The sequence below is a fragment of the Gobio gobio genome (assembly GCF_949357685.1).
Source record: "Gobio gobio genome assembly, chromosome: 5".
Lineage (NCBI taxonomy): Eukaryota > Metazoa > Chordata > Actinopteri > Cypriniformes > Gobionidae > Gobio > Gobio gobio.
In genome coordinates, this window is record NC_137101.1 from 50,780,363 (window position 1) to 50,804,925 (window position 24,563).

The 24,563-nt window shown below is 39.8% G+C and overlaps 1 protein-coding gene across 1 annotated transcript in view; it reads right to left on the minus strand.

Annotated features, from left to right (window-relative positions):
• Window positions 1–377: 377 nt before the first annotated feature.
• Window positions 378–24,563, minus strand: part of LOC307126563 (protein NLRC3-like) — a gene marked incomplete at its 3' end in the record, with an annotated part of 34,653 nt that continues 10,467 nt past the window's right edge. Inside the window, exons 3-6 of the mRNA XM_079817160.1 lie at window positions 4,240–7,736; window positions 4,069–4,131; window positions 849–2,655; window positions 378–555 (exon numbers count right to left, since the gene is read on the minus strand). Coding sequence (XP_079673286.1) covers window positions 378–555; window positions 849–2,655; window positions 4,069–4,131; window positions 4,240–4,498 — 2,307 coding nt within the window. The 5' untranslated portion in view covers window positions 4,499–7,736. The remainder of the gene's footprint in view (window positions 556–848; window positions 2,656–4,068; window positions 4,132–4,239; window positions 7,737–24,563) is intronic.

Sequence of the window (24,563 nt, forward strand, 5' to 3'; positions counted from 1 at the left end):
GTTAATTGCAAGGATCTCAAATGCATTTGGCCTAAACCCAGAGTTTTATAAATATATATTGTCTGTGGAAGTAGGACCATAAAAATTTTCCTTCAATCATTGCACAGGCAAACAGCTGTTTACATGCGATTTTGTAGTACTGTTACTCTGTACTGTAAAGTTTTCTCACCGGAAAATGATGTTAACCAATTGTTGTCTCTGGTCGTCTTGTTTCTTGTGCCAGTCATGTGTTCATGAGGCATGACTTTGGATGGCGATTTTGCAACGAGGATGGGATTGTACGCTTTCAATGCTTGCCGGCTAAAGTTAGCATTTTCCAGATCACATATTGCACCTTTAAGTTCGCCTCTGATTATAGTTAATTATTTTAAAACCATTCACCTTATTATCTCCAGCTGACAGTTTGGACTCTTCAGTCCATCAGAAAGAAACTTCACTCCAGAATCCTGCAGGTCATTGTCACTCAGATCCAGCTCTCTCAGGAAGGAGTTTGAGGATTGTAAAACTGAAGACAAACGTTCACAGGACTGAGCAGTGAGATTACAGCACTGTAGCCTGTGTAGAGGACAAAACAAACAGTAACAGTAATGCTTATTATGTAACGTTTATAATCTGGAGAATTGATAACCTGGAAAAACCTTTGACTGTAGTGATGTAAGAAAAGCTAAAAACAATTTTCTCTTCATAAAACATCAAACCTGTATTTATATCATCACACACATTACATTTTTTCCCTTTTCTTCTCTTTTTTTCTGAACAGTCTAGACCAACAAGTCACCCATGTAAAATGACGGCCCATTTACAAAATACTAACAGTGCATGTAAATGAATGTAAAGTAGACTCTTACAGTGCTCTTCTGGTGTTTTTGATCACTGGCAGCAGTCTCATCACTGCTTCATCAGATCCTCTGTATTTCTGCAGTTCAAACATCTCTTGAGTCTCTTCTGACATGAGGAGCACAAACACCAGACCTGACCACTGAGCAGAGGAGAGATTCTGTGCTGAAAGATTTCCTGAGCTCAGATTCTTCTGGATTTCCTCCACAAAGTCATCTTTCAGTTCACTCAGACAGTGGAAGAGATTGATGGTCCTCTCTACTGATTTCTCCTTCTCGATTTTCTTTTTGATATAGTCAGCAGTGTTTTTCAAGTTCTCTGTTTTGAGTTCCAGTTCTGGCAGTAGTTCCTTCAGGTCACTCTGATTGGACTCCAGAGAGAGACCCAGGAAGAACCTGAGGAAAAGATCCAGGTGTCCATTCTCGCTTTGTAAAGCCTTGTTGACTGCAGCCTTGTGAAGCTGAAACAGGGGCTTTTTGGACAGTTTCCATGTCAGTTTTTCTCTCCAGGATTGAAGAAATAGGTCAGCTTTCTCATCTTTGCCCATCAAAAACACATAAAGAGCAGCAATGAATTCCTGGACGCTGAGATGTACAAAGCTGTAAACGTTTCTTGCCTTTTCCTCCTGAAACATTCGAGTGCATAACCCAGAGTACACCGACCCTTCGTTGACATCTAGTCCACATTCCTCAAGATCTTCTTTGTAGAAAATCAGGTTTCCTTTCTCTAGCTGTTGAAAGGCCAGTTTCCCAAGCTTCAGAATAATCTCATCAAAAGACCTTGCATTGCCTTTAGTTTCAGGGTCATCACAGTATTTTTCTTCCATCTGTTGCTGCTGAGAAATTAAGAAGTTTGTGTACATCCCTGTGAGAGTTGTGGGAGTTTTGTCATTTTGTTGAGCCAGTAGAGGCTGAAGAACAGTGAGAGAGATCCAGCAGAAGACAGGGATATGGCACATGATGTACAGGCTCCTGAATTTCCTAATGTGACGGATAATCTTTTCAGAAACCTCAGGACTGCTGTTATTTTTGAAGTATTGCTCTTTCTGCTCATCGCTGAATCCTCGCACCTCTGTCACCTGATCAATGTAGTTTCGGTCTATCGGTCCGGCTGCTGCTGGTCTGGACGTGATCCAGATGAGAGCGGAGGGAACCAGGTGGTTCTTGATCAGGTTTATTATTATCTTACTCACTGTTGTTTTTTCTTTTGCATTTGTAAATATGCCATCTTCTTTAAAGTTTAAAGGAAAGCGACATTCATCCAGGCCATCAAAGATGAACATGACTTTACCATCACCTTCAGGAAGAGAGGGCAATTCTTCAGTTCCACTAAATAAGTATTTGTTAAGCAGTCCCATGAGACTGTACTCTTCTTTAATCAGATTCAATCTACGGAATGGAAGTGGGAATATGAAGACTATATCCTGATTTTCTGTTCCTTCAGCCCAGTCAAAGATGAATTTATTGACAGAGACAGTTTTTCCCACTCCTGCGATCCCCATTGTCAGCACTTTTTTGTTTCGTCGACCCGTGTCACACTGGACTTTAAACATGTCATTACACTCAATTGGCTTCTCCTTGGCAGTCAATCGGTTGTGATCTGATTCGATCTGTATCACCTCATGGTCGTTCATTCTTCCTCCAGTCTCATTCTCCACCACATATAAATCAGTGTAGATATCATTCAGGTATTCCCGATGACCCCTCTGTGAATCACCAACCAATATCCGGTTGTAGTCCAGTTTTAATTTGTCCTTCAGTCTGCGGCTGATCTCTGTGTAATAGCGAAGAGTAGCTTGACTGTCGTCTGCAGTTGAGCCTTTAAGAAAGAGGGGCAGCAAAGACTAAGTGATTGTGTTTTTCAAAAATTCGTGCTTCTACTATATTTATATTAATCACACTCCTACTGCAATAGTGTTTACATGCACATCTTACACTGGTTATGCTGAAGTTGATAACATATAATGATGGAACTGCCTTTACTAACGCTGACTTGAATGCAATTGGTTTCAATATTAAAATTTCATAATAACTTTTTCTAATTCCTTCCAGAACATTTATTGGATTGTCACTATTGGACTTAAGCACTGCAAAAAATGCTCTTCTTATTTAGGGGGGGGGGGATCAAAATGAAGGGAGTTTTTGCTTAAAACAAGCAAAATTATCTGCCAAGGGGGTGAGAAAAATAATCTTATTTCTGTTTGGGACAGAAACAAGAAACAAGATTTCAATCAGAAACAAGATTTTCTCACCCCATTGGCAGATAATTGTACTTGTTTTAAGCAAAAACGCACTTCATTTTGATTTGATTTTCAAGAAAACAAGAAAAAATATCTTATGTTATTTTACTTATCTAGTAAATGCATCTTGATTTAATACATTTTTGATATTTAGACTAGAAACAAGACAAAATTACTAAGTAAGAAGAGCATTTTTTGCAGTGAGGCCATGTTGTCCAAAATTATTAAAAGATTTTTGATCAAACCATTGAAATCTAGCACACCAACCTGGCAAGTATCTTCATTCACCAACTTGCAACACAGACCGCCTTGCTAAAACACACATGTGGGAGATGCGGAATGGATAAAAATAACTCAAAAAAATAAAAGAGGATTTGAATGTACCCGTTAATGGCATGTTTGAGTCATGCTCTTAAGGAACTATGTTTTATTTCCTCTTTCCATATTGTGAATAATAAATGTGTATTTTAATTTGCTTGTTACACAATGGAACCAAACTTATTGTAATAATAATTTGACGTAGCCTACTTTTACACTCAGAATTATTCCTTGGCATCCTTAGTGTATAGCGATCCATTCCACAGACTCTTTTGAATGTCTTTCAGAAATTTTAAAATTAAAAGATCTCAATTCATCCCAAAAGAAAAAATTGCTGCAAAACATTCTCATACTGTTTTGAAGGCAAAATCACTAAATACAAATTTATTGTGAGTAACGGTTCGCACCGCCCACCCCAAGCAGTGCTCGAACCCAGGTCTTTCCGCATGGGAGTTGGATGCTCTATCAAGGAGGCTAAAAGCTACAACATCTAATGTCAGTCACTAGAGCATCTCATTACCTGCACAGCTATCACTAGTACCTACCACTGCTATACACTCGTATTAAATGTACTTGTATAAGATCTGCCACTGTTTTTCTTGGCCCTGTAATGGTTGCTTGCTGTTATATTTGCTCCCATTTCCATGTACAGGTAGGCAGTGATTGTTATTTACCCATTATTTCTTTTGAATGAGCTCCAACAGCAGCAGATGTCTTTATATTGCCTTCAGCCTGACCTGCGTGTGAGAAAGAGAGGATCACACACTGGGAAACATGAATCACACAAACATATCAGCAGAGCAAAAAAAAAAATCACATTACAGTCACAGTGAATTAAACGTTACCTTGCTTGTGATTGTTCTCCAGCTGCTCAGCCAGATTATTCTGGTTCATCTTTCTCAGGACCTCCACCGTGAGCTTCACAGCTTCTTCTGCTCCAAAACATGCTACCATCTTATCCACAGTTTTTAACCTATCTGCATTCTCCATATCAGACTTTGATATACACTCATGATCATTCTTTAATTGCCACTGAAACTTCTTCAGTTCAGCTTCTTCCAGTTCATTCAGTGATTTCTCAAGCAGCTCTTCGACAGACGCCATTGCCCTTCACAGATTCACAACTGCAGGACATAAAGAAAAAGATCTGAAGTAGTTTCACTCTTAACTAATGTTGTAGTCAAGACCCCCTAACCCGAGATCAAGACAAGACCAAGACTTTGAAAGACCGAGACCAAGTCAAGACCAAGACAGGCAGAGTCAAGACCAGTTCAAGTCCCCACACTGCATGACACACTTATGATAAAAAGTGGAATATGCATATGATTGGGTTACGTCATGATTGACAGCTGAGATGCTTCTCTGAGTGAAGTTGTCTCTGCCACAGGATTGGAGCTTTAATTTCTACATTTCCATAACTGTTTATTTCACACCAACATGATAAATTGTTCTGCAACTGCGAGTGTGGGCGGGCTTTTGAAATCGCGGCTCTACATCCTGCTCTCTACTGCGCAGACTCTGTCTCAAATCTGGGCAAGATGTCAGCACCATATTCGAACGTTGGCGGCTTCACTTTTCTTCAGTGGAAGGCATTCAAGACGACGCATCCATATTTTTACGGTCTATGGTGGACAGAAACACCCAACTGACACTGACAGAGGGCCTGTGCTTTCTGCTTGAGTGTTTGTTTTGTGAAAAACGCTTACGCCCATTTTGAAACTTTAAATAAGTTCTGTAAAAATGCTAATTTCGATGAGGTATTAATCTAGACAGAAAATTAAAATAATGTAATTTATTACTCACCCTCGTGCCGTTCCACATCAGTAAGACCTTCGTTCATATTCGGAACACAAATTAAGATATTTGTGTTGAAATCCGGCTCAGTGAGGCCTGCATAGCCAGCGATGACATTTCCTCTCTCAAGATCCATCAATGTACTAAAACATTTTTAAATCAGTTCATGTGAGTACTTAACATTTTTTAATTTGTGTTCCTAAGATGAACGGAAGTCTTACGGGTGTGGAACGGCTAGAGGGAGAGTAAAAAATTACATTATTTTCATTTTTGGGTGAACTAACCCTTTAAATGAATGTGAATAATAGGAGGTGGAATATGTATCATACAGATCCATGCATTAGTAGGCAAATTATTTTATATACGTATTTTTTCATTTACATTTTGGTAACGTTATTGTGCAGCTTTATTGTGCAACGGGGAAGGAAACCCTGCATTTGCATTTTATTTTGATTAACTACAGTTTGTTTGAACAAATATCTAACATGTAGTTTGACTCATGTTTTTGGTTCATATCGCCCAGTACTATGGGGATGGGTGAACATGAGTTTTGGTACAGCAAAATTTCTGAAGAGTAAAATTTTGGTGACGTACAGTAAGCCCGTGAGAGTCTGTTATATATTGCTACACAGAGCAAAACTGTGTATGTGTGTGTGCTCTCGATCACTGATCGCTCTGCATTCATGTACAGACACATTTCAGTACATTTGCGTTGTTTCCACACCCACTCAGGAAGGATAATGTTTGATTTGTCATGTGGACGTTGTTGTATTTAGTAATTGTAGGTTTATGCACTCAAAGCGGTTGATTTAGGAGTTTTTTAGCGTCTCCGTGTGGTCCTGTTCGGTATCGCAGCTTGACATCTAAAATGAAAACTCTTGGGCTGCGTTCGAAACCGCATACTTCCCTACTATATAGTATGTAAAAAGCAGTAGGCGAGCGAATAGTATGTCCGAATCCTCAGTATTCATAAAAGAGTAGGCGAGAATTTCCGGGCGGATTAACTAATTCTCGCGAGATTCGGACGCGCGTGTACTTAAATTGCGTCCGAATATGCCTACATACCTAATATATAGTAGGAGAAAACAGTACGTGAATGGAGTAGTATGTCCGAAACCTCAGTATTTATAAAACAGTATAGGCGAGAAATCCCCGGATGGCCTACTGTGTCCGCCCAGATTCTGAAGTGTGCATCCGATGGACACTTTAATATCCCATGAGGCCATGGGGAATCATCATTTTCGAACATGTCGGAGGACGTAGACGCAGCTGTTTTCAAGTGTAAGTACAACAAACTGAACCGCTGTTAATTGTATTTAAATTTCACATATTTAACAACTGACGAGGAAACTGTTGGTTTTAAGACATTAATATATATTAAATATTGATATATTAAAGGTATTAAATAGCTGTAAAACATTTCATTTTCATATAGTTAACGCACCAGGCGTGCTTCATTAAGCACACATACTTCTGAAGATTTGTTAATCATCGTTTTCTTGAAAGCATTACTTTAACTGTATACAAGAACCCGATAAACGTTTGTTTAAAGAAAAGGTGTGAATGCACTCTTAACCATATGCAATATAGACGTTTCCTAAATGTGCGTTTAACATTTGACGGGACATTTTCGATAAGTATTGCAGATGACATCACAGCATGAAATAGACATCTGATCAGAGTGATGTGTGTGTGCTATAATGTAGAGTTCCCTGTTGTCATCACTGCTTACTTTACATGAACGTCAGTAATGTTAATAAATCTACATAAAGTAACTAAACATAAGTTATCTTTTTTATTTGTCCATTAGTACTGTTGATGAATTGAGGAACATTAACACATCAGCAACTACCTCAACATTTAAATGTAGTATTGAGCACATAAACTTTTATGCTTTTATCAAGGTGTTGTTTAAGATCCAGGTAAGATGAATGTTGTCTGATGTTACAGGGGCAGAAGAGCTCATGTGTGTTTATCTGGTGGAGACTGGAGAGAGGCTGATGAAGGAAGGCTGTCATCAAAGGCTTTGAGTATACTACAGAAACGAATAAAACATCAATTTAAATCTTAAGTTGTATTTTATTTTAATTTCAAACAGAGTTATTTCAGCACTTTTCTGATTCTTGATGTCTGTGCATTTGCTGCAGAGCTCCTGTGGATGAGCCTTGCTCAAGGAAACCTTCTGCTTATCAGTTCAGTGTTTAGCCCACAACACCACAAAAGTCATAAAGCTACAATACAAATAGCATGTAATTGTAAAAATATTACATTAAATATGGCAAGAAATGGGATGCTGACAGCATGAATTGTAAAGCGTTTTAAGTAGTCATGCTGGTGGAGAGCAGACACACGGATGTTTGGAGCAGACATCAGCAGTCAGAGATTGTCCCACACATGTTCTCACTCTTGCTTCAGGGTTGTGGGGTTCAGGAGGACATGAGGGACGGCTGGGACAGGAGAAGGTGTTCACGGTGGTCAACTGCTTCATCAATATAAAGCCACAGAAGCACAGCTGTTTTGAGATGGCAGCAGATGTGGGCTTCACCGCCTGTAAATGTGATAGTTTGTTAGAACAATACGTTTGAATAAAGCTTTGTTTCATGTGTTGGTGACTTATTCATTTTTGATGTTTACTTTTATTCATTCTTTTACTCATTAATTCATGTTTCCTATTGTTGTCCGTAAATAAAATATTTTATTAACTCATGCATTTATTAATTGCTTGACTGAAAATTGGTATTCATTTGTCTAGTGTATATTCATGCATCGCTATGTCATATGACAAGTTGCATTTTGCTTGTTTTACTAAAACAATATAATTTTCAGTAAAAAAAATTAAGAAAAAGTAATATAATTAAGTATTGGTCAGCATTTGTCATTCAAGATTCAAGATTCAAGATTCAAGATTCAAGAGTTTTATTTGTCACATACACAGTTATATACACAATATACAACTGGCAGTGAAATGTAAACAGGTCCGCTCCATGGACAGTGCAAATAACAGTTACAAGAAATTAAATAGAAATAGAATAAAGTTAGAATAAAAAGTATTAACATAAGTAGAATTATAAATAAATCAAGTAAAAGATAAAAATAGGAAATAAGATAAAAATAAAAATATAAAAAATATGTGGATGATAAGTGAGATAAACTGTAGACTTAAAAATAAGTGGTTAACATAAAATATATAATATGTATATATAAAGAAGTATAATGTGCAAGGTTTATTACAGGTTGTTACGCAGTAACAATAGGGACGTAAAGTAAAGTGCAGTGCAATTGCAGTATGTGGATGTTAATGTTGAAAGACCGTATGTTTATGCGTGTGCGGGGGTGAAGTGAGTCACGTGACTGAGTTCAGGAGTCTGATGGCCTGGGGGAAGAAACTCCTCCTGAGTCTTTCAGTCTTTGCCATCAGGCTACGGAAGCGCTTACCAGATGGCAGCAGGGTGAAGTGAGAGTTTGCAGGGTGATTAATGTCTCTGATGATTTTAGTAGCTCTACCTCTGCAGCGTTTGGTGAAGATGTCCTGCAGAGACGGGAGAGCTGAGCCTGAGATGCGCTCGGATAAGCGCACCACTCTTTGCAGGGCTTTGCAGTCGTGACTGGTGCTGTTCCCGTACCACGCTGTGATGCACTGAGTCAGGACACTTTCTATCGCCCCTCGATAGAAAGTTTTCAGGATGGCTGGTGAAACCCTGAATTTCCTCAGCTGGCGCAGGTGGTACAGTCTTTGCCTGGCTTTTTTCACCTGTGTCTGGATGTGTGTAGTCCAGGTCAGATCCTCGGAGATGTTCACACCCAGGTATTTGAAGCTGCTCACTCTCTCTACCGGTGTCCCGCTGATCATGAGAGGGGAGTATGACCGATGCTGTCTCTTCCTGAAGTCCACAATCAGTTCTTTGGTCTTGTTAACATTCAGAGAGAGACAGTTGTCCTGGCACCATGATGTCAGTTGCTCCACTTCGTCCAAGTATGCCGTCTCATTGTTGTTGGAGATGAGACCCAGGACAACAGTATCATCAGCAAACTTGATGATCGAGGTGGAGCTGTGTGTGGACAAACAGTCATGGGTGTAGAGAGAGTAGAGCAGGGGACTCAGCACACAGCCCTGTGGAGCTCCAACACTCAGGGTGATGGAGGTGGAGGTGAACTGGCCTACTCTCACCGCCTGGGGTCTGCCAGTGAGGAAATCTTCAATCCAGAGGCAGAGAGAAGAATTCAGGCCTAGATCCAGGAGTTTGTGTGTTAGCTTAATGGGAACTATGGTGTTAAAGGCTGAGCTATAGTCAATAAATAGCAGCCTGACATAGTTCCCACTTTTGCTGTCGATGTGAGTGAGGCAGGAGTGAAGGACGTGAGAAATGGCATCTTCAGTCGATCTATTGGGACGATAGGCAAACTGAAGAGGGTCCAAAGTGTCAGGAATGGAGGAGCAAATGTTGTTTTTAATGAGTCTCTCAAAGACCTTCATGACTAAAGATGTGAGAGCCACTGGACGATAGTCATTTAGGCAAGAGGGTTTACTGATCTTAGGTACAGGGATGATGGAGGATCGTTTGAAGGAGGTGGGGACAACAGATGTAGCAAGGGACTCGTTGAATATGGATGTAAAGAGCCCTGCGAGCTGATCAGCACAGGACCGCAGAACACGACCTGAAATACCATCCGGCCCAGCAGCTTTCCTGACATCCACACGTTTGAGTGCCCTCCGAACCTCGTCCTCCGAGACAGAGATCACGTGACCGTTGCTGCTCTGAGGGACTCTCTCTGACGCGTCACTCGCCGGAGTCGCGCTGCCGCGATTACCATCAAAGCGAGCGTAGAAAGAGTTTAACTCGTTCACCAGTAACGGATCAGCTCTCACCTCTGCAGAGGATTTAGTTCCAAAAGCACAGATGGTTCTCAGTCCCTGCCACATCCGCCGGGAGTCGTTGAGTTGGAAATGAGATTATTGTATTTATTGTATTGTATTTTACATTATTATTGTAAGTGTTTTAGTGGGCTAGCAATGCAATTCATTCTGGGGTAATCTTAATTTTGAATAGTGAACTTACATTTTAAGAGTATAAAATCAACAGTGTTCTCCAAAGGTGAGATCTTCGAGCAGCTGAAAGAGTCTCTGTGCAGACACTGAGGGAAACCGCACAGGTCGGGCTGTGGAGTTACTGATGCTTTGAGCTGTTACTGCACCTGTCACTCATATCTTTTATTTTATAATTACATGGTTGTATCTTTAACAATCATAATGATAAAACAAAACAAATATCATGGGTTTGCATACATTATATACAAAGAAAAAAAACAATAATAAGGTTAGATATCTTTGAATAATTCATCATAATGCAATAAAAAAAAGGAAAATATAAACGAGATTTAGGCCAATTTTGCTTGTGGATGAAATTTTTTGCATATAAAATAAAGAAATGAACAACATATTCAAGAGATCACGGTTTTGGTAAGGATAAAACTGGGTCAGATGGGTTAATATCACAAAATAAATGGGCAGCTGTTTCTTCAACAAGACCACAAAATTAGCAAGTTTAATCAATATTAAGATATTTATAGATCGATTAATTAAACCTGTCACTCGTCTTTCAAGTCGTTGCGCTTGAGATAACGTTGTAGGTCACATGATAACGTCAACATGGCGCATAAAGTGCGGCTCGCATTCATACTTAACGAGATCAGGCAATATAGTACCTACTCTTTTAGAGCTCGTTAAGTAAGTACTTATTGAAAATGAGTACCTACTCAATGAGTATGCGGTTTCGAACGCAGCCCTGGTGTGCTTTTGGAGTCTCCAATGATCCTTGAAGCTTGCAGAAAATACAGTTTTGTGAGAATCACCCTTCAATCTGATTGTTTACTTTGCTTGATATAGCAAATTATGACAGAATTAATGTGTTTAAAAAGATAAATGATGTATGCTTAATTCCACAATAAGTGTGTGATTAATCACGATTAAAAATGTAATCTATTGACAGCCCAATAGCATATACATAATTTAACCCAAGAAAGAAGTTTTAAATAGTGTTTTAAAAAACAGGGCAACCAATTTGATTCAACTCTTTATATCCAGGCGCTAGATATGTTCTTCCTTGAATAGGCTACTTCATAGAAACTCATTAGACAGAAAGATCTCAGAGAGACTAAAAACTGTTGAAATATGACAATAGCATCTGGATATAGTAGCTTTAGCAGTGCTGCTCACGTTATCTAACTCCATTTAGAGTCTAACCATCTATTATACAACAATAAACATGTACTATAACGCGCTTCATAAAATACCACTTCAATCAATATTCCTGAGAGGTCGACTAATGCCATAAAATCTCAAAATATGCAGTAATTTCATCAATTTGCTAAGCTGCGATAATTCCTATCGACCAGCTCACTTAGCACAGCGTTTGTGGCTCGACTTGTCGAAACTGTTTTCCAAGATGACTCCTGTCTGTGTATGTGTAATGTTCTGTCTTTAAAAAGTAACTTCTTATTAAACTGTTTGTACACTTACAAAGTTCTCAATGCTTCGGTTTGCATGTAGGGACCCTCATTATGCTACCGTGTTAGTGTGAGGATATTTTGAGCCTTGTTAGTTGTATTAACTAGCGATTTAATTTTACTTACTCTATGCCCCATAGACTAGCATTATAAGATAATCTGTTTTTAGAGAAAAAACTCTTTACATTCGATTTTCATGAAAACGCATCCCAGAGAACGATCTACTCGGTAACCATGTGTTAATTACCCCTAGGTTCATTTTTCACCAGAGTTGTCCTTTAATTGTTTTGAATATGTGAACTGTTGCAGTTAAGGCTTAACATTGAAACTTCATTGTCTTTTCAAAATAATCCATGACACAAGTTGCGATTTGAGGAGGGTGCACTAATATTTTCAGTTCCATTTGTTTGCCACGCCCACAACAAGGGAAATATCATGAATACTCATGTGTACTCCACCCACTGGTACAGTTTTTCACAAGAACAGAATATTACACAACACCGGCCAAGAAGAGGAAGTAATCACATGAGAGAAACTGATCTTACTCTAAAAACACCCATTAACCTCATAACTGCAAACAACTACATACATTTGTATGTATATTAAATCATTTTAATCTTTGTGGCATTCATTATAAACAACACGTCAAGCCAAAATGAATTTATTTCAAGCAAAAATTAAACGGCATTGGGCTCATCTCTCTCATTCAGCAAGACTCCAGATCCACTCTCATATTCACCATAAACGCTTGGTTGCTAAACTATTGTTCATTATGTAAACAAGGCTTTGTACTTTACTACCACGGAAAACAGCATCTTTCACATGCGCAGAATGTATTGTGTGCCAATACAAGACACACTTGATCTTCTCTTCGATCATGAGATGAGGAAGTTTAAATAAAATCATCAGAATTAATTCACAACTGCATTAAAGTCCCCAATGACACATAATAATGCACACACACACATTAAAAAACAAAAGAAAGATGAAACACTCACCTCAGATTTGTAGAGCTTTACTTTTTCTCTTCTGAACTGTCGTGTTGAACTGAAATTTCGTTGACTTCTGTAAAGGAAGTGAAGCTGCTTTTCAGGAAGAGACATGAGAGACGTCAGCTCTCCTGTCACTGCATTTGCCGAAATTCTTATATATATATATATATATATATATATATATATATATATATATATATATATATATATATATATATATATATATATATATATATATATATATATATATATATATTTGCTATTTGATGCTCCTTATCAGCAGTGTGTTTTCAAACCAGACAGCATTTCCTCCACTTCCTTCACCTGATTTACTGCTGTAATCCACTGAAGGCAGGGCCGTGCACAGACCTTTTGAGGGGCATGTGCTGAAACTGAAACAGGGCATGTCTGTTCACCTACCCCTAACACTTTATCATTCAACACACATTAGACGATTTAGTTCCACTTTTTGAATATTTTCTTCATTTTTATTGAAAAGAAATGCCTTTCCGATGTGATATGTTATGGGAAAAGGGAGTAGAACGAGTTCGGCAAAAGGCGGATTCGAACCTCCGGTCGATTTGCGTCAAAACTTTAAACCATGTACTTTACCCCTATTCTATTGTCACTATAAGTAATTCAGTGTCTTCCGTAAACTTTAGTGAAAAAAGGCAGCTTATTTGCACTTAATGTGAAGACAAGCGGAGAGTATAGAATACAAGATTCAGAAATTAGCTAGCTAGCGAATACGTGCATATTAACAGCATAAACATGAATTAAACATGCGACCATAATATCATTAAATGTTAATAAATTAAGTGTATCGCAATAATAAATAAAATAAATTTCTTAAAAGTATATTTTACCTAGATGACGAGGATCACTCAGGGCACACCTGTGCTTATTTATGATTTTCCGATGGTAAAAACAAATTATATGTTGTTGTATTACTTATTAATTAGGGGTTCAAGCACGAAGTGCTGAACACCTATTGTATTTGTGCTGATTTTTATTAGGGGTTCAAGCACGAAGTGCTGAAACCCTATTGTAATTGTAAGGGTTTTTATTATTATTATTCTCCGCTAAAACGCATCGTGCAGCCCAAACCGTAAAGGCTGGAGCATTGAAACTTTGTCAGATGGTAGCCCAAAAATCGAGGAGAGGTTATCAAATTATGAGCCAAATTGGCCTATAGGTGGCGCTATAGCAATCAATTGCGCGAAACTGCTCATAACTCCTAAACCGTAAGTCATAGACTCAAGTGTCTTATATCATTGGAAAGCTGAATACCTGACGTAAATAATGTATATCTCCGATTTCATTTCCGGTAGGCAAATTTTTCCGTCATTTTGAATTTTGTTGAAAAACTACTTTTGCGAACTAGTCCCTGGATTTTAACCCGATCGGAACCAAACCAGTGCAGAAATGTTCTCTGGAGTCTGAATATCAATAATTATCGAAAAAAAGTTGAAATTTCGATTCACGGTTGCTAAGGTGCGGAAAACGAATGTTGTGGGAGGAGCCTATTTTACTAAAATGGCTATAACTCAAGAACAAAATGAGATATCTTTACCAAACTTGGTACACATGTGTATGGGCTGAGTCTTTGGTCACGATAAAACAATCGCGACGATTGAACACTTGGTGGCGCTATAACACAAAAAAAACATGAAAATGGCTATAACCACCCGACCGCTAGTCCAATTGACTTGAAAATTGGTATGCAGTGTCTTGGTCCAAGGTACCATATATGTCTATGAGGACATTGGCGTATCTCAAAAAACATGGCCGCTATCGGCTAATGAAGTTTGAGCACCTCTAAGACAAGGTTAACGGAGGCCGATCGGAATGAAACTCGGTGGGCATGTTTGACTCATGGCCCTAGAGGTCTGTAAGAATTTTGAAAGAAATCGGCCTCTAGTTGGCGCTAACGAGTTTTATGGCCCTGTAATCACGTGGTGTTGCACACATAAACCAAATATACATATCATATGATAGGTCTCCTCATGCTGAATAACTTTGCCTCTAGAAGCATTGCTGTCAATCAAAGCGTTCATTAAATATTTGCAATTATGTTTAAAACCTACTTTTGCGAACTAGTCCCTGGATTTTTGCCTGATCGGAACCAAACCAGTCTAGGACAATTCTCTGGACTCTCTAGATTAATAATTATTGAAAAAAAATTGAACTTTTGCATTTGGATGGCTATAACAGGGTCATTTAGAAGAGGGGCGTAGCAAAATACACTATACAGCTTATAAATCCTAAAGGAAAACTCAAAACTTCACGAAAATTGTTATGTATATGTGACATAACATGCTGAAGAAGCATGCAAAGTTTTATGGAGATCGGACCATAGGTTGCGCTATAACTGTTAAAAAGCTTTGAAAACCATGTATTCCCTATGGTGAATTGCCTGTATTGGCTGTAAATGGTATTTTCTATCTCTGTAATCAGGTGGGGTAAAAAACATCCACATAATGTGCAGAAATTATGATAGATCTCTTCATACTGAACAACTTTGCCTCAAGAACCAATACTGTCAATCAAATTGTTATTTATTTATTCACAATTATGTTAAAAACGTATTACCTAAAATTGCCACCAGATGGCAGCAGAAGACCACTCATTGGTTCATTCTGCTTACTAAGCATATTTAAACTTTATAAAATCATTATAATAAATGTTGCAAATGACATTTTGTCAATGTTTATCAATTAATTTGTTCATTTGATTAATGTTTTTACAATAATTATTAAATTACAATTAAAATAATGCCTGAAAATATGTTTTAAAGGGGAAAACCTGGAATAAGCTATTTGTTACCCATCATTTATTTCAAATATCTATATCTCCAACAAAATGTGCATGTGAGTTAAGCACGTCTGAAGACATTAACTTGGAAAATGTGCCAATTAAATGAAAAACAGACATTTAAAATGAAAATGAGCCAATGAGTGGTTCTCTGCTGCCACCTGCTGGGCTTAAATGGTCATTTTGTCATTCTATTTACTTATCATGTTCTATAATTCCTATTTAGACATTATAAAGTCACTATTACAATATTTACAATTACATTTTGTCAAATTAATTTATTTCAAATATATTATGGCGTATTACCTAAAATTGCCACCAGATGGCAGCAGAAGACCACTCATTGGCTTATCCTCTAAACTAATATTGTTCAATCATATTTAAACTGTGATCGTGCAGACCAAAGCGTAAATGCTAGAGACTTGAAACTTTATCAGATGGTAGTACAAAAATCGAGGCTAATGTTGTCAGAGTATGAACTTGATTGGCCAATAGGTGGCGCTACAGCAATCAAAAGGGCGAAATGGCTCATAACTCCTAAACCGTATGTCGTAGACTCAAGTGTCTTATATCATTGGAAAGGTGAGTCCATGACGAATAAAACGTATATCTCCGATTTCATTTCCGCCATGATAGATTTTCCGCCATTTTGCATTTTGTCAAACAACTACTTTTGCAAACTAGTCCTAGGTTTTTTGCCGGATCGGAACCAAACCAGTGTCAAAATGTTCTCTGGAGTCAGATTATCAATAATTATCAAAAAAAGTCGAAATTTATATTCACGGTTGTTAAGGAGCGTAAAAATAATCGTTCAGGGGGGAGCCTATTTACTAAAAGGGCTATAACTCAGGAACAAAATGAGATATCTTCACCAAACTTGGTACACATGTGTATAGGCTGAGTCTTTGGTCACGATAAAAAAATCGCGACGATTTAACACTTGGTGGCACAATAACGTGAAAAAACATCAAAATGGCTTTAACCACCTGACCGCTGGTCCGATTGACTTGAAAATTGGTATGCAGTGTCTTGGTCCAAGGTACCAAGTATGTCTATGAGGACATTGGCGTATCTTAAAAAACATGGCTGCCACAGCCAATTAAATTTGAGCACCTATTAGACAAGTCTCATGGCCCTAGAGGTCTGTAAGAATTTTGAAAGAAATCGGCCACTAGTTGGCGCTAACGAGTTTTACGGCTCTGTAATCACGTGGTGTTGCACACATCCACGAAATATGCATATCATTTGATAGATCTCCTCATACCAAACAACTTTTTCTCTAGAACTGTTGCTGTCAATTAATATGTTCATTAAATATTCCTGAGTATGTTCAAAACCTACTTTTGCGAACTAGTCCCTGGTTTTTTGCCCGATTGGAACCAAACTAGTCTAGGATAATTCTCTGGACTCTCTAGATCAATAATTATTGAAAAAAAGTTGAACTTTTGCATTTGAATGGCTATTACAGGGTCATTTAGAAAAGAGGTGTGGCAACATACACTCAAAAGCCTATAAATTCTAAGGGAAAACTCAAAACTTCACGAAAATTGTTTTTGCATATGTAAGATAACATCTTTAACAAGCATGCAAAGTTTTATGGAAATCGGACCATAGGTGACGCTATAACTGTTAAAAGCCTTTTAAAACCACGTATTTCCTATTGTAAATTGCCTGTATTGACTGTAAATGGTATTTTCCATCTATTATTTCAGTGTTTAAAATCTTGCTAAATAAAAATTAATGTCTTTTGATGTTTGTGTGCTTAAAGGCCTTAAAGGCTTGAACCCCGCTAAATGCTGCTTGCAGCTTTAATTATTATTATTATTATTATTATTATTATTATTATTCTGCCGTAAAACGCATCGTGCAGCCCAAACCGTAAGTGCTGGAGCTTTGAAACTTTGTCAGATGGTAGTACAAAAATCGAGGAGAGGTTATCAAATTATGAGCCAGATTGGCCTATAGGTGGCGCTATAGCAATCAATTGCGCGAAACTGCTCATAACTCCTAAACCGTATGTCGTAGACTCAAGTGTCTTATATCATTGGAAAGGTGAGTCCCTGACGAACAAAACGTATATCTCCGATTTCATTTCCGTCATAATAGATTTTCCGCCATTTTGAATTTTGTCAAAAAACTACTTTTGCGAACTAGTCCCTGGATTTTTGCCCGATCGGAACCAAACCAGTGCAGAAATGTTCTCTGGAGTCTGAATATCTATAATTATCGAAAAAAAGTATAAATTTCGCTTCAAGGTCGCAAAGGGGCGGAAAACGAATGTTGTGGGAGGAGCCTATTTTACTAAAATGGCTATAACTCAAGAACAAAATGAGATATCTTTACCAAGCTTGGTACACGTGTGTATGGGCTAAGTCTTTGGTCACGATAAAACAATCGCGACGATTGACCACTTGGTGGCGCTATAACACGAAAAAAACATGAAAATGGCTATAACCACCCGACCGCTAGTCCGATTGACTTGAAAATTGGTATGCAGTGTTTTGGTCCAAGGTACCATATATGTCTATGAGGACATTGGCGTATCTCAAAAAACATGGCTGCTATCGGCTAATGAAGTTTGAGCACCTCTAAGACAAGGTTAACGGAGGCCGATCGGAATGAAACTTGGTGGGCATCTTTGACTCATGGCCCTAGAGGTCTGTAAGAATTTTGAAAGAAATCGGCCACTAGTTGGCGCTAACGAGTTTTATGGCTCTGTAATCACGTGGTGTTGCACACATCAAACAAATATACACATCATATGATAGGTCTCCTCATGTTGAACAACTTTGCCTCTAGAAGCATTGCTGTCAATCCAACAGTTCATTAAATATCCGCAATTATGTTTAAAACCTACTTTTGCAAACTAGTCCCTGGATTTTTGCCCGATGGGAACCAAACCAGTCTAGAACAATTCTCTGGACTCTCTAGATCAATAATTATCAAAAAAAAGTTGAACTTTTGCATTTGTATGGCTATAACAGGGTCATTTATAAGAGGAGCTTAGCAAAATACACTCAAAAGGCTATAAATCCTAAAGGAAAACTCAAAACTTCACGAAAAATGTTATGTGTATGTATCATAACATGTTGAAGAATCCTGCAAAGTTTCATGGAGATCGGACCATAGGTGGCGCTATAACTGTTAAAAAGCTTGGAAAACCATGTATTCCCTATGGTGAATTGCCTGTATTGGCTGTAAATGGTATTTTCCATCTCTGTAATCAGGTGGGGTAAAAAACATCCACATAATATGCAGAAATTATGATAGATCTCCTCATACTGAACAACTTTGCCTCAAGAACCAATACTGTCAATCAAATTGTTATTTATTTATTCACAATTATGTTAAAAACTTATTACCTAAAATTGCCACCAGATAGCAGCAGAAGACCACTCATTGGTTCATTCTGCTTACTAAGCATATTTAAACTTTATAAAATCATTATAATAAATGTTGCAAATGACATTTTGTCAATGTTTATCAATTAATTTGTTCATTTGATTAATGTTTTTACAATAATTATTAAATTACAATTAAAATAATGCCTGAAAATATATTTTAAAGGGGAAAACCTGGAATAAGCTATTTGTTACCCATCATTTATTTCAAATATCTATATCTCCAACAAAATGTACATTTGAGCTAAGCATGTTTGAAGACATTAACTTGGAAATGTGCCCATTAAATGAAAAACAGACATTTAAAATGAAAATGAGCCAATGAGTGGTTCTCTGCTGCCACCTGCTGGGCTTAAATGGTCATTTTGTCATACTATTTACTTATCATGTTCTATAATTCCTATTTAGACATTATAAAGTCACTATTACAATATTTACAATTATATTTTGTCAAATTAATTTATTTCAAATATATTATGGCGTATTACCTAAAATTGCCACCAGATGGCAGCAGAAGACCACTCATTGGCTTATCCTCTAAACTAATATTGTTCAATCATATTTAAACTGTGATCGTGCAGACCAAAGCGTAAATGCTAGAGACTTGAAACTTTATCAGATGGTGGTACAAAAATCGAGGCTAATGTTGTCAGAGAATGAACCCGATTGGCCAATAGGTGGCGCTACAGCAATCAAAAGCGCGAAATGGCTCATAACTCCTAAACCCTATGTCGTAGACTCAAGTGTCTTATATCATTGGAAAGGTGAGTCTATGACGAACACAACGTATATCTCCGATTTCATTTCCGCCATGATAGATTTTCCGCCATTTTGAATTTTGTCAAAAAACTACTTTTTCAAACTAGTCCTAGGTTTTTTGATTGATCGGAACCAAACCAGTGCAGAAATGTTCTCTGGAGTCTGATTATCAATAATTATTGAAAAAAAGTTGAAATTTCTATTCACGGTCGCTAAGGGGCGGAAAACGATTGTTGTGGGAGGAGCCTATTTTACTAAAATGGCTATAACTCAAGAACAAAATGAGATATCATCATCAAACTTGGTACACATGTGTAAGACCTCAATTTGTGGTCATGATAAAAAAATCGCGACGATTGAACACTTGGTGGCGCTATAACACGAAAAAAACATGAAAATGGCTATAACCACCCGACCGCTAGTCCGATTGACTTGAAAATGGGTATGCAGTGTCTTGGTCCAAGGTACCATCTATGTCTATGAGGACATTGGCGTATCTCAAAAAACATGGCCGCCACAGCCAATTAAATATGAGCACCTATTAGACAAGGTTAACGGAGGCCGATCAGAACGAAACTCAATGGGTATGTTTGACTCATGGCCCTAGAGGTATGTAAGAATTTTGAAAGAAATCGGCCACTAGTTGGCGCTAACGAGTTTTATGGCTCTGTAATCACGTGGTGTTGCACACATCCACAAAATATGCATATCAATTGATAGATCTCCTCATATTGAACAACTTTGCCTCTAGAACCATTGCTGTCAATCAAATTGTTCATTAAATATTTGCAATAATGTTAAAAACCTACTTTTGCAAACTAGTCCCTGGTTTTTTGCCCGATCGGAACCAAACCAGTCTAGGACAATTCTCTGGACTCTCTAGATCAATAATTATCAAAAAAAAGTTCAACTTTTACATTTAGATGACTATAACAGGGTGATTTAGAAGAGGGACGTAGCAAAACACACTCAATAGCCTATAAATTCTAAGGGAAAACTCAAAACTTCCCGAAAATTGGTGGGCATGTGTGACATTAGATCCTTAACAAGCATACAAAGCTTTATAGAGATCGGACCATAGATGGCGCTATAATTGTTAAAAACCATATGTTTCCTATGGTAAATTGCCTATATTGCCTGTAATTTGAGTTTTCCATCTATTATTTCAGTGTTTAAAATCTTGCTAAATAAAACTTAATGTCTTTTGATGCTTGTGTGCTTAAAGGCCTTAAAGGCTTGAACCCCGCTAAATGCTGCTCGCAGCTTTAATATATTATTAACATTTTACAAAAGTAAGATTCAAATGCAGTTACGGGGGTTTCGGCCAGCGAATGTGTGAAAATTGTCATTTTGTCAGTCATTATTAAAACGGAGGTATCACATTAACCTTACGTTTTCATCAACAGTTACAAAGTTTGTTGTAGATTTATGGGCGCTCCGTTTTTCCTGTTGTAAAATACATTTGACCAAAATCTAATTTTTTAAAAGATGAAATGCTACTGTATACACAGGCTATTTATGTCAGGACTTCTGAAATGGAGGACCCAGATGCAGAGTGAACAAAAGATAGTTTATTGACAGGACAGTACAACAAGGCACAAGAGGGTAGTGGATGAGCGAGTCCAAACAGCAGGGCCAACGGGGAACAATGACTGGACAGATGAGGGTGACTGCTGGAACAAGCTCCAAGAAACAGCAGGTTGAAGAACCTCTGAGGACTGACCAGGACAGGTAGATGGTATCGGTGAAGACAGGGCAGGACACAATGAAGCAGAGATCCGTACTGGCTGCTCACGCACTCAGAGCCAGTCCAGCTACCAGGCAGAAGGAACCAGCAGGCAGGGAATCCAGGAAGGAGGCAGGAACTAACACAAGACAACACTCAAGACAACAAAAGAAAACCAAGCAAATATAACTTGAGCTAGTAAAAGGGGAAAAACAAAAGAGAAACCAAAATAAAGCCTGGAGAAAACTAGAGCAAAATAAAGATAGAAACTTGACTAAAAACTCAGGAACAAAGAAAAAAATGAAAATAAAATCAATTCAGAGCCAGAAATATAGGAGACAAAATCTAGAACTGACTTGGCAAGATGAGCAAGCTAACACTGAAAACATTCATACAACGAACCAGCAAAGACAAGAGGGAAAGGAGCTCAATATAAAGGGAACAGCACATGAGGATCAGGTGAGCACAATTAGTGAAACAAGGACTAGACAAGGACTAAACAAGGGGGTGTGGTAACAGGAAACAAGGAGGCGGAACAAGAGGAACACACGGCAGACACAAACAAAGACAGAGCCATGTGCTTAGACACAACACAAACATAGAAACATTAAACAAGGACATCACAGACAAGGCTGCCAGGGCAGAACCCTGACAGTACCCTCCCCCCAACGGACACCTCCTGGCGTCCAAACAGGGCAAAGGAAACAGAGGCGGCAACAAATGGGAGGGTGGGCAGTGAACAAAACTGGGAGTTCCAGGAGAGCCAGGAAACATGGGGGGTGGAAATGGGAGGGAGGAAAATCCAGAAGAGGAGTAGTTAGGGGCTGACCAGGGAGGTGCTGACTTTGGGAACCCACAAGGACCAGGTGACAGGGAGGGCGGGAATGGAGGGGTAGTGACCAAATTAGGGATCTTCCTGAGAACATGGATTTGCTCCAATGATGGGGGCTTGAAAATGGCCTTGGTGGTGTCAGGAATAGTCTTGGGGATGAATTTTTGATTGGGGAAGGACTTGGGAATGAACTCAGGGGACATGGCCATACTGGCAGGAAGGATGTGTGTCAGGGGAATGGGTTCGGGAGAGACATGGATAGTCTCAGGCACTGACTCAGAACCATGCTCCGTAGTTGCAGAGATAGACACTGGCCATAACTCTGGGGTGCCCTTGGGGGTTGCTGAGATGCCCTCAAAGGCTTCATGAACAGATATTGGGCTTGACTCTGGAGCACCCTCCTGGGCGGCACTGGCGTGCTCAGGGACTGACTCGGGAGCGCCCTCCTGGGCGGCACTGGCGTGCTCGGGGACTGACTCGGGAGCACCCTCCTGGGCGGCACTGGCGTGCTCGGGGACTGACTCGGGAGCGCCCTCCTGAGCGGCACTGGCGTGCTCGGGGACTGACTCGGGAGCGCCCTCCTGGGCGGCACTGGCGTGCTCGGGGACTGACTCGGGAGCGCCCTCCTGGGCGGCACTGGCGTGCTCGGGAGTGCCCTCCTGGGCTGCATTGGCGTGCTCGGGAGCTGTAGCGCCCTCCTGGGCTGCACTGGCAGGCTTGTGGGCTGGAGCCCGCACTGGACTGCGCTCAGGGGGCTGGAGCCTCTTGATTCAGGCTCTCCAGGACCAACGGCCTAGGGGCCTCTTGAAGGGCATCTGATTTGACAATATGAGCCCTCTTCTTCCTCAGTTTCCGAGGGCATGACAATTGGTGCTCGACCGGCTCTGGACTGGCAGGAGCGCACTCGACCGGCTCTGGGATGACTGCAGCGGGCTCTGGGATGACTGTAGTAGAGCACTCGGCGGGCTCTGGGATGACTGCAGTAGAGCACTCGACGTGCTCTGGGATGACTGCAGCGGGCTCTGGGATGACTGCAGTAGAGCACTCTGCGGGCTCTGGGATGACTGCAGTAGAGCACTCGACGGGCTCTGGGATGACTGCAGCGGGCTCTGGGATGACTGCAGCAGGCTCCGGGCCAAGGGCTGGAGCCGACACTGGACTTGGCACAGGGGCTGGAGCCGACACTGGACTTGGCACAGGGGCTGGAGCCGACACGGGACTTGGCACAGGGGCTGGAGCCGACACGGGACTTGGCACAGGGGCTGGAGCCGACACGGTACTTGGCACAGGGGCTGGAGCCGACACGGGATTTGGCACAGGGGCTGGAGCCGACACGGGACTTGGCACAGGGGCTGGAGCCGACACGGGACTTGGCACAGGGGCTGGAGCCGACACGGGACTTGGCACAGGGGCTGGAGCCGACACGGGACTTGGCACAGGGGCTGGAGCCGACACGGGACTGGTCTCTGGGGCTGGAGCCGACACGGGACTGGTCTCTGGGGCTGGAGCCGACACGGGACTGGTCTCTGGGGCTGGAACTGTTTTGGTGGAAACAGAGACTGATGCAGCAGTCCGAGCCGCCCTCCTCCTTCTCAACCTTCGTTTCTCAGTAGGATTTAACAGAGGTTCAATAGCTTTGTAAGAGTCGGTTTTGGTGCTAAGACAAAAGCTGAGATACATACCTCAGCAATTGAACAATAAAAGTCACTAATCTTGAGGAAAAGATCTCACAGAAACTGTGACAACACCCTGACAAACATTCCTCCCCCCTCCCCATTTTGCCCTCTCCTTGTCCTGGTTTCAAGTCACCAAATGCAGATATATCAGTGATGATGTTATTTGTAAATGTATTGTTTTATCCTTTTCATGTTTGATGTCTTTTTAAAGGTCTCAGTGCGAATGGTAAAATGGTCTCAGTTTCACTGCAGTCACTGGTAGTATTAGAAAGATTGGAAAACTAATGAGAATTCAGTTCTCCTTTGAGTAGTCTCTTCAAAGATATCTGATCCACTCCCCCAAAACCAGGTGGGGGTGTTGCAAGTATTTACAGCCCTTTTGTTCTAGTTGGAGTATTTAAGGTTGGATGTTCTAACTCTCTGGGGGAATATTCTGCAATCAGACCCCCCGTGCAAACTGCATGTAGATGTGCCAGACATGATGACTCTTTTAAATTATTTTCATATTGCTTTGCAATTGTGTTTTATGTTTTTACGCTGATCAGTTGTGTACCATGGATTCTTGTTTACGTATTTTCTTTTCCTGTCTGGCTAAAATAAATGTTAATCTTGATTTATTCTGTATCTTTCTGAAATCATTATTTTATTCATGTCCATGCGGGGTTTTGTAG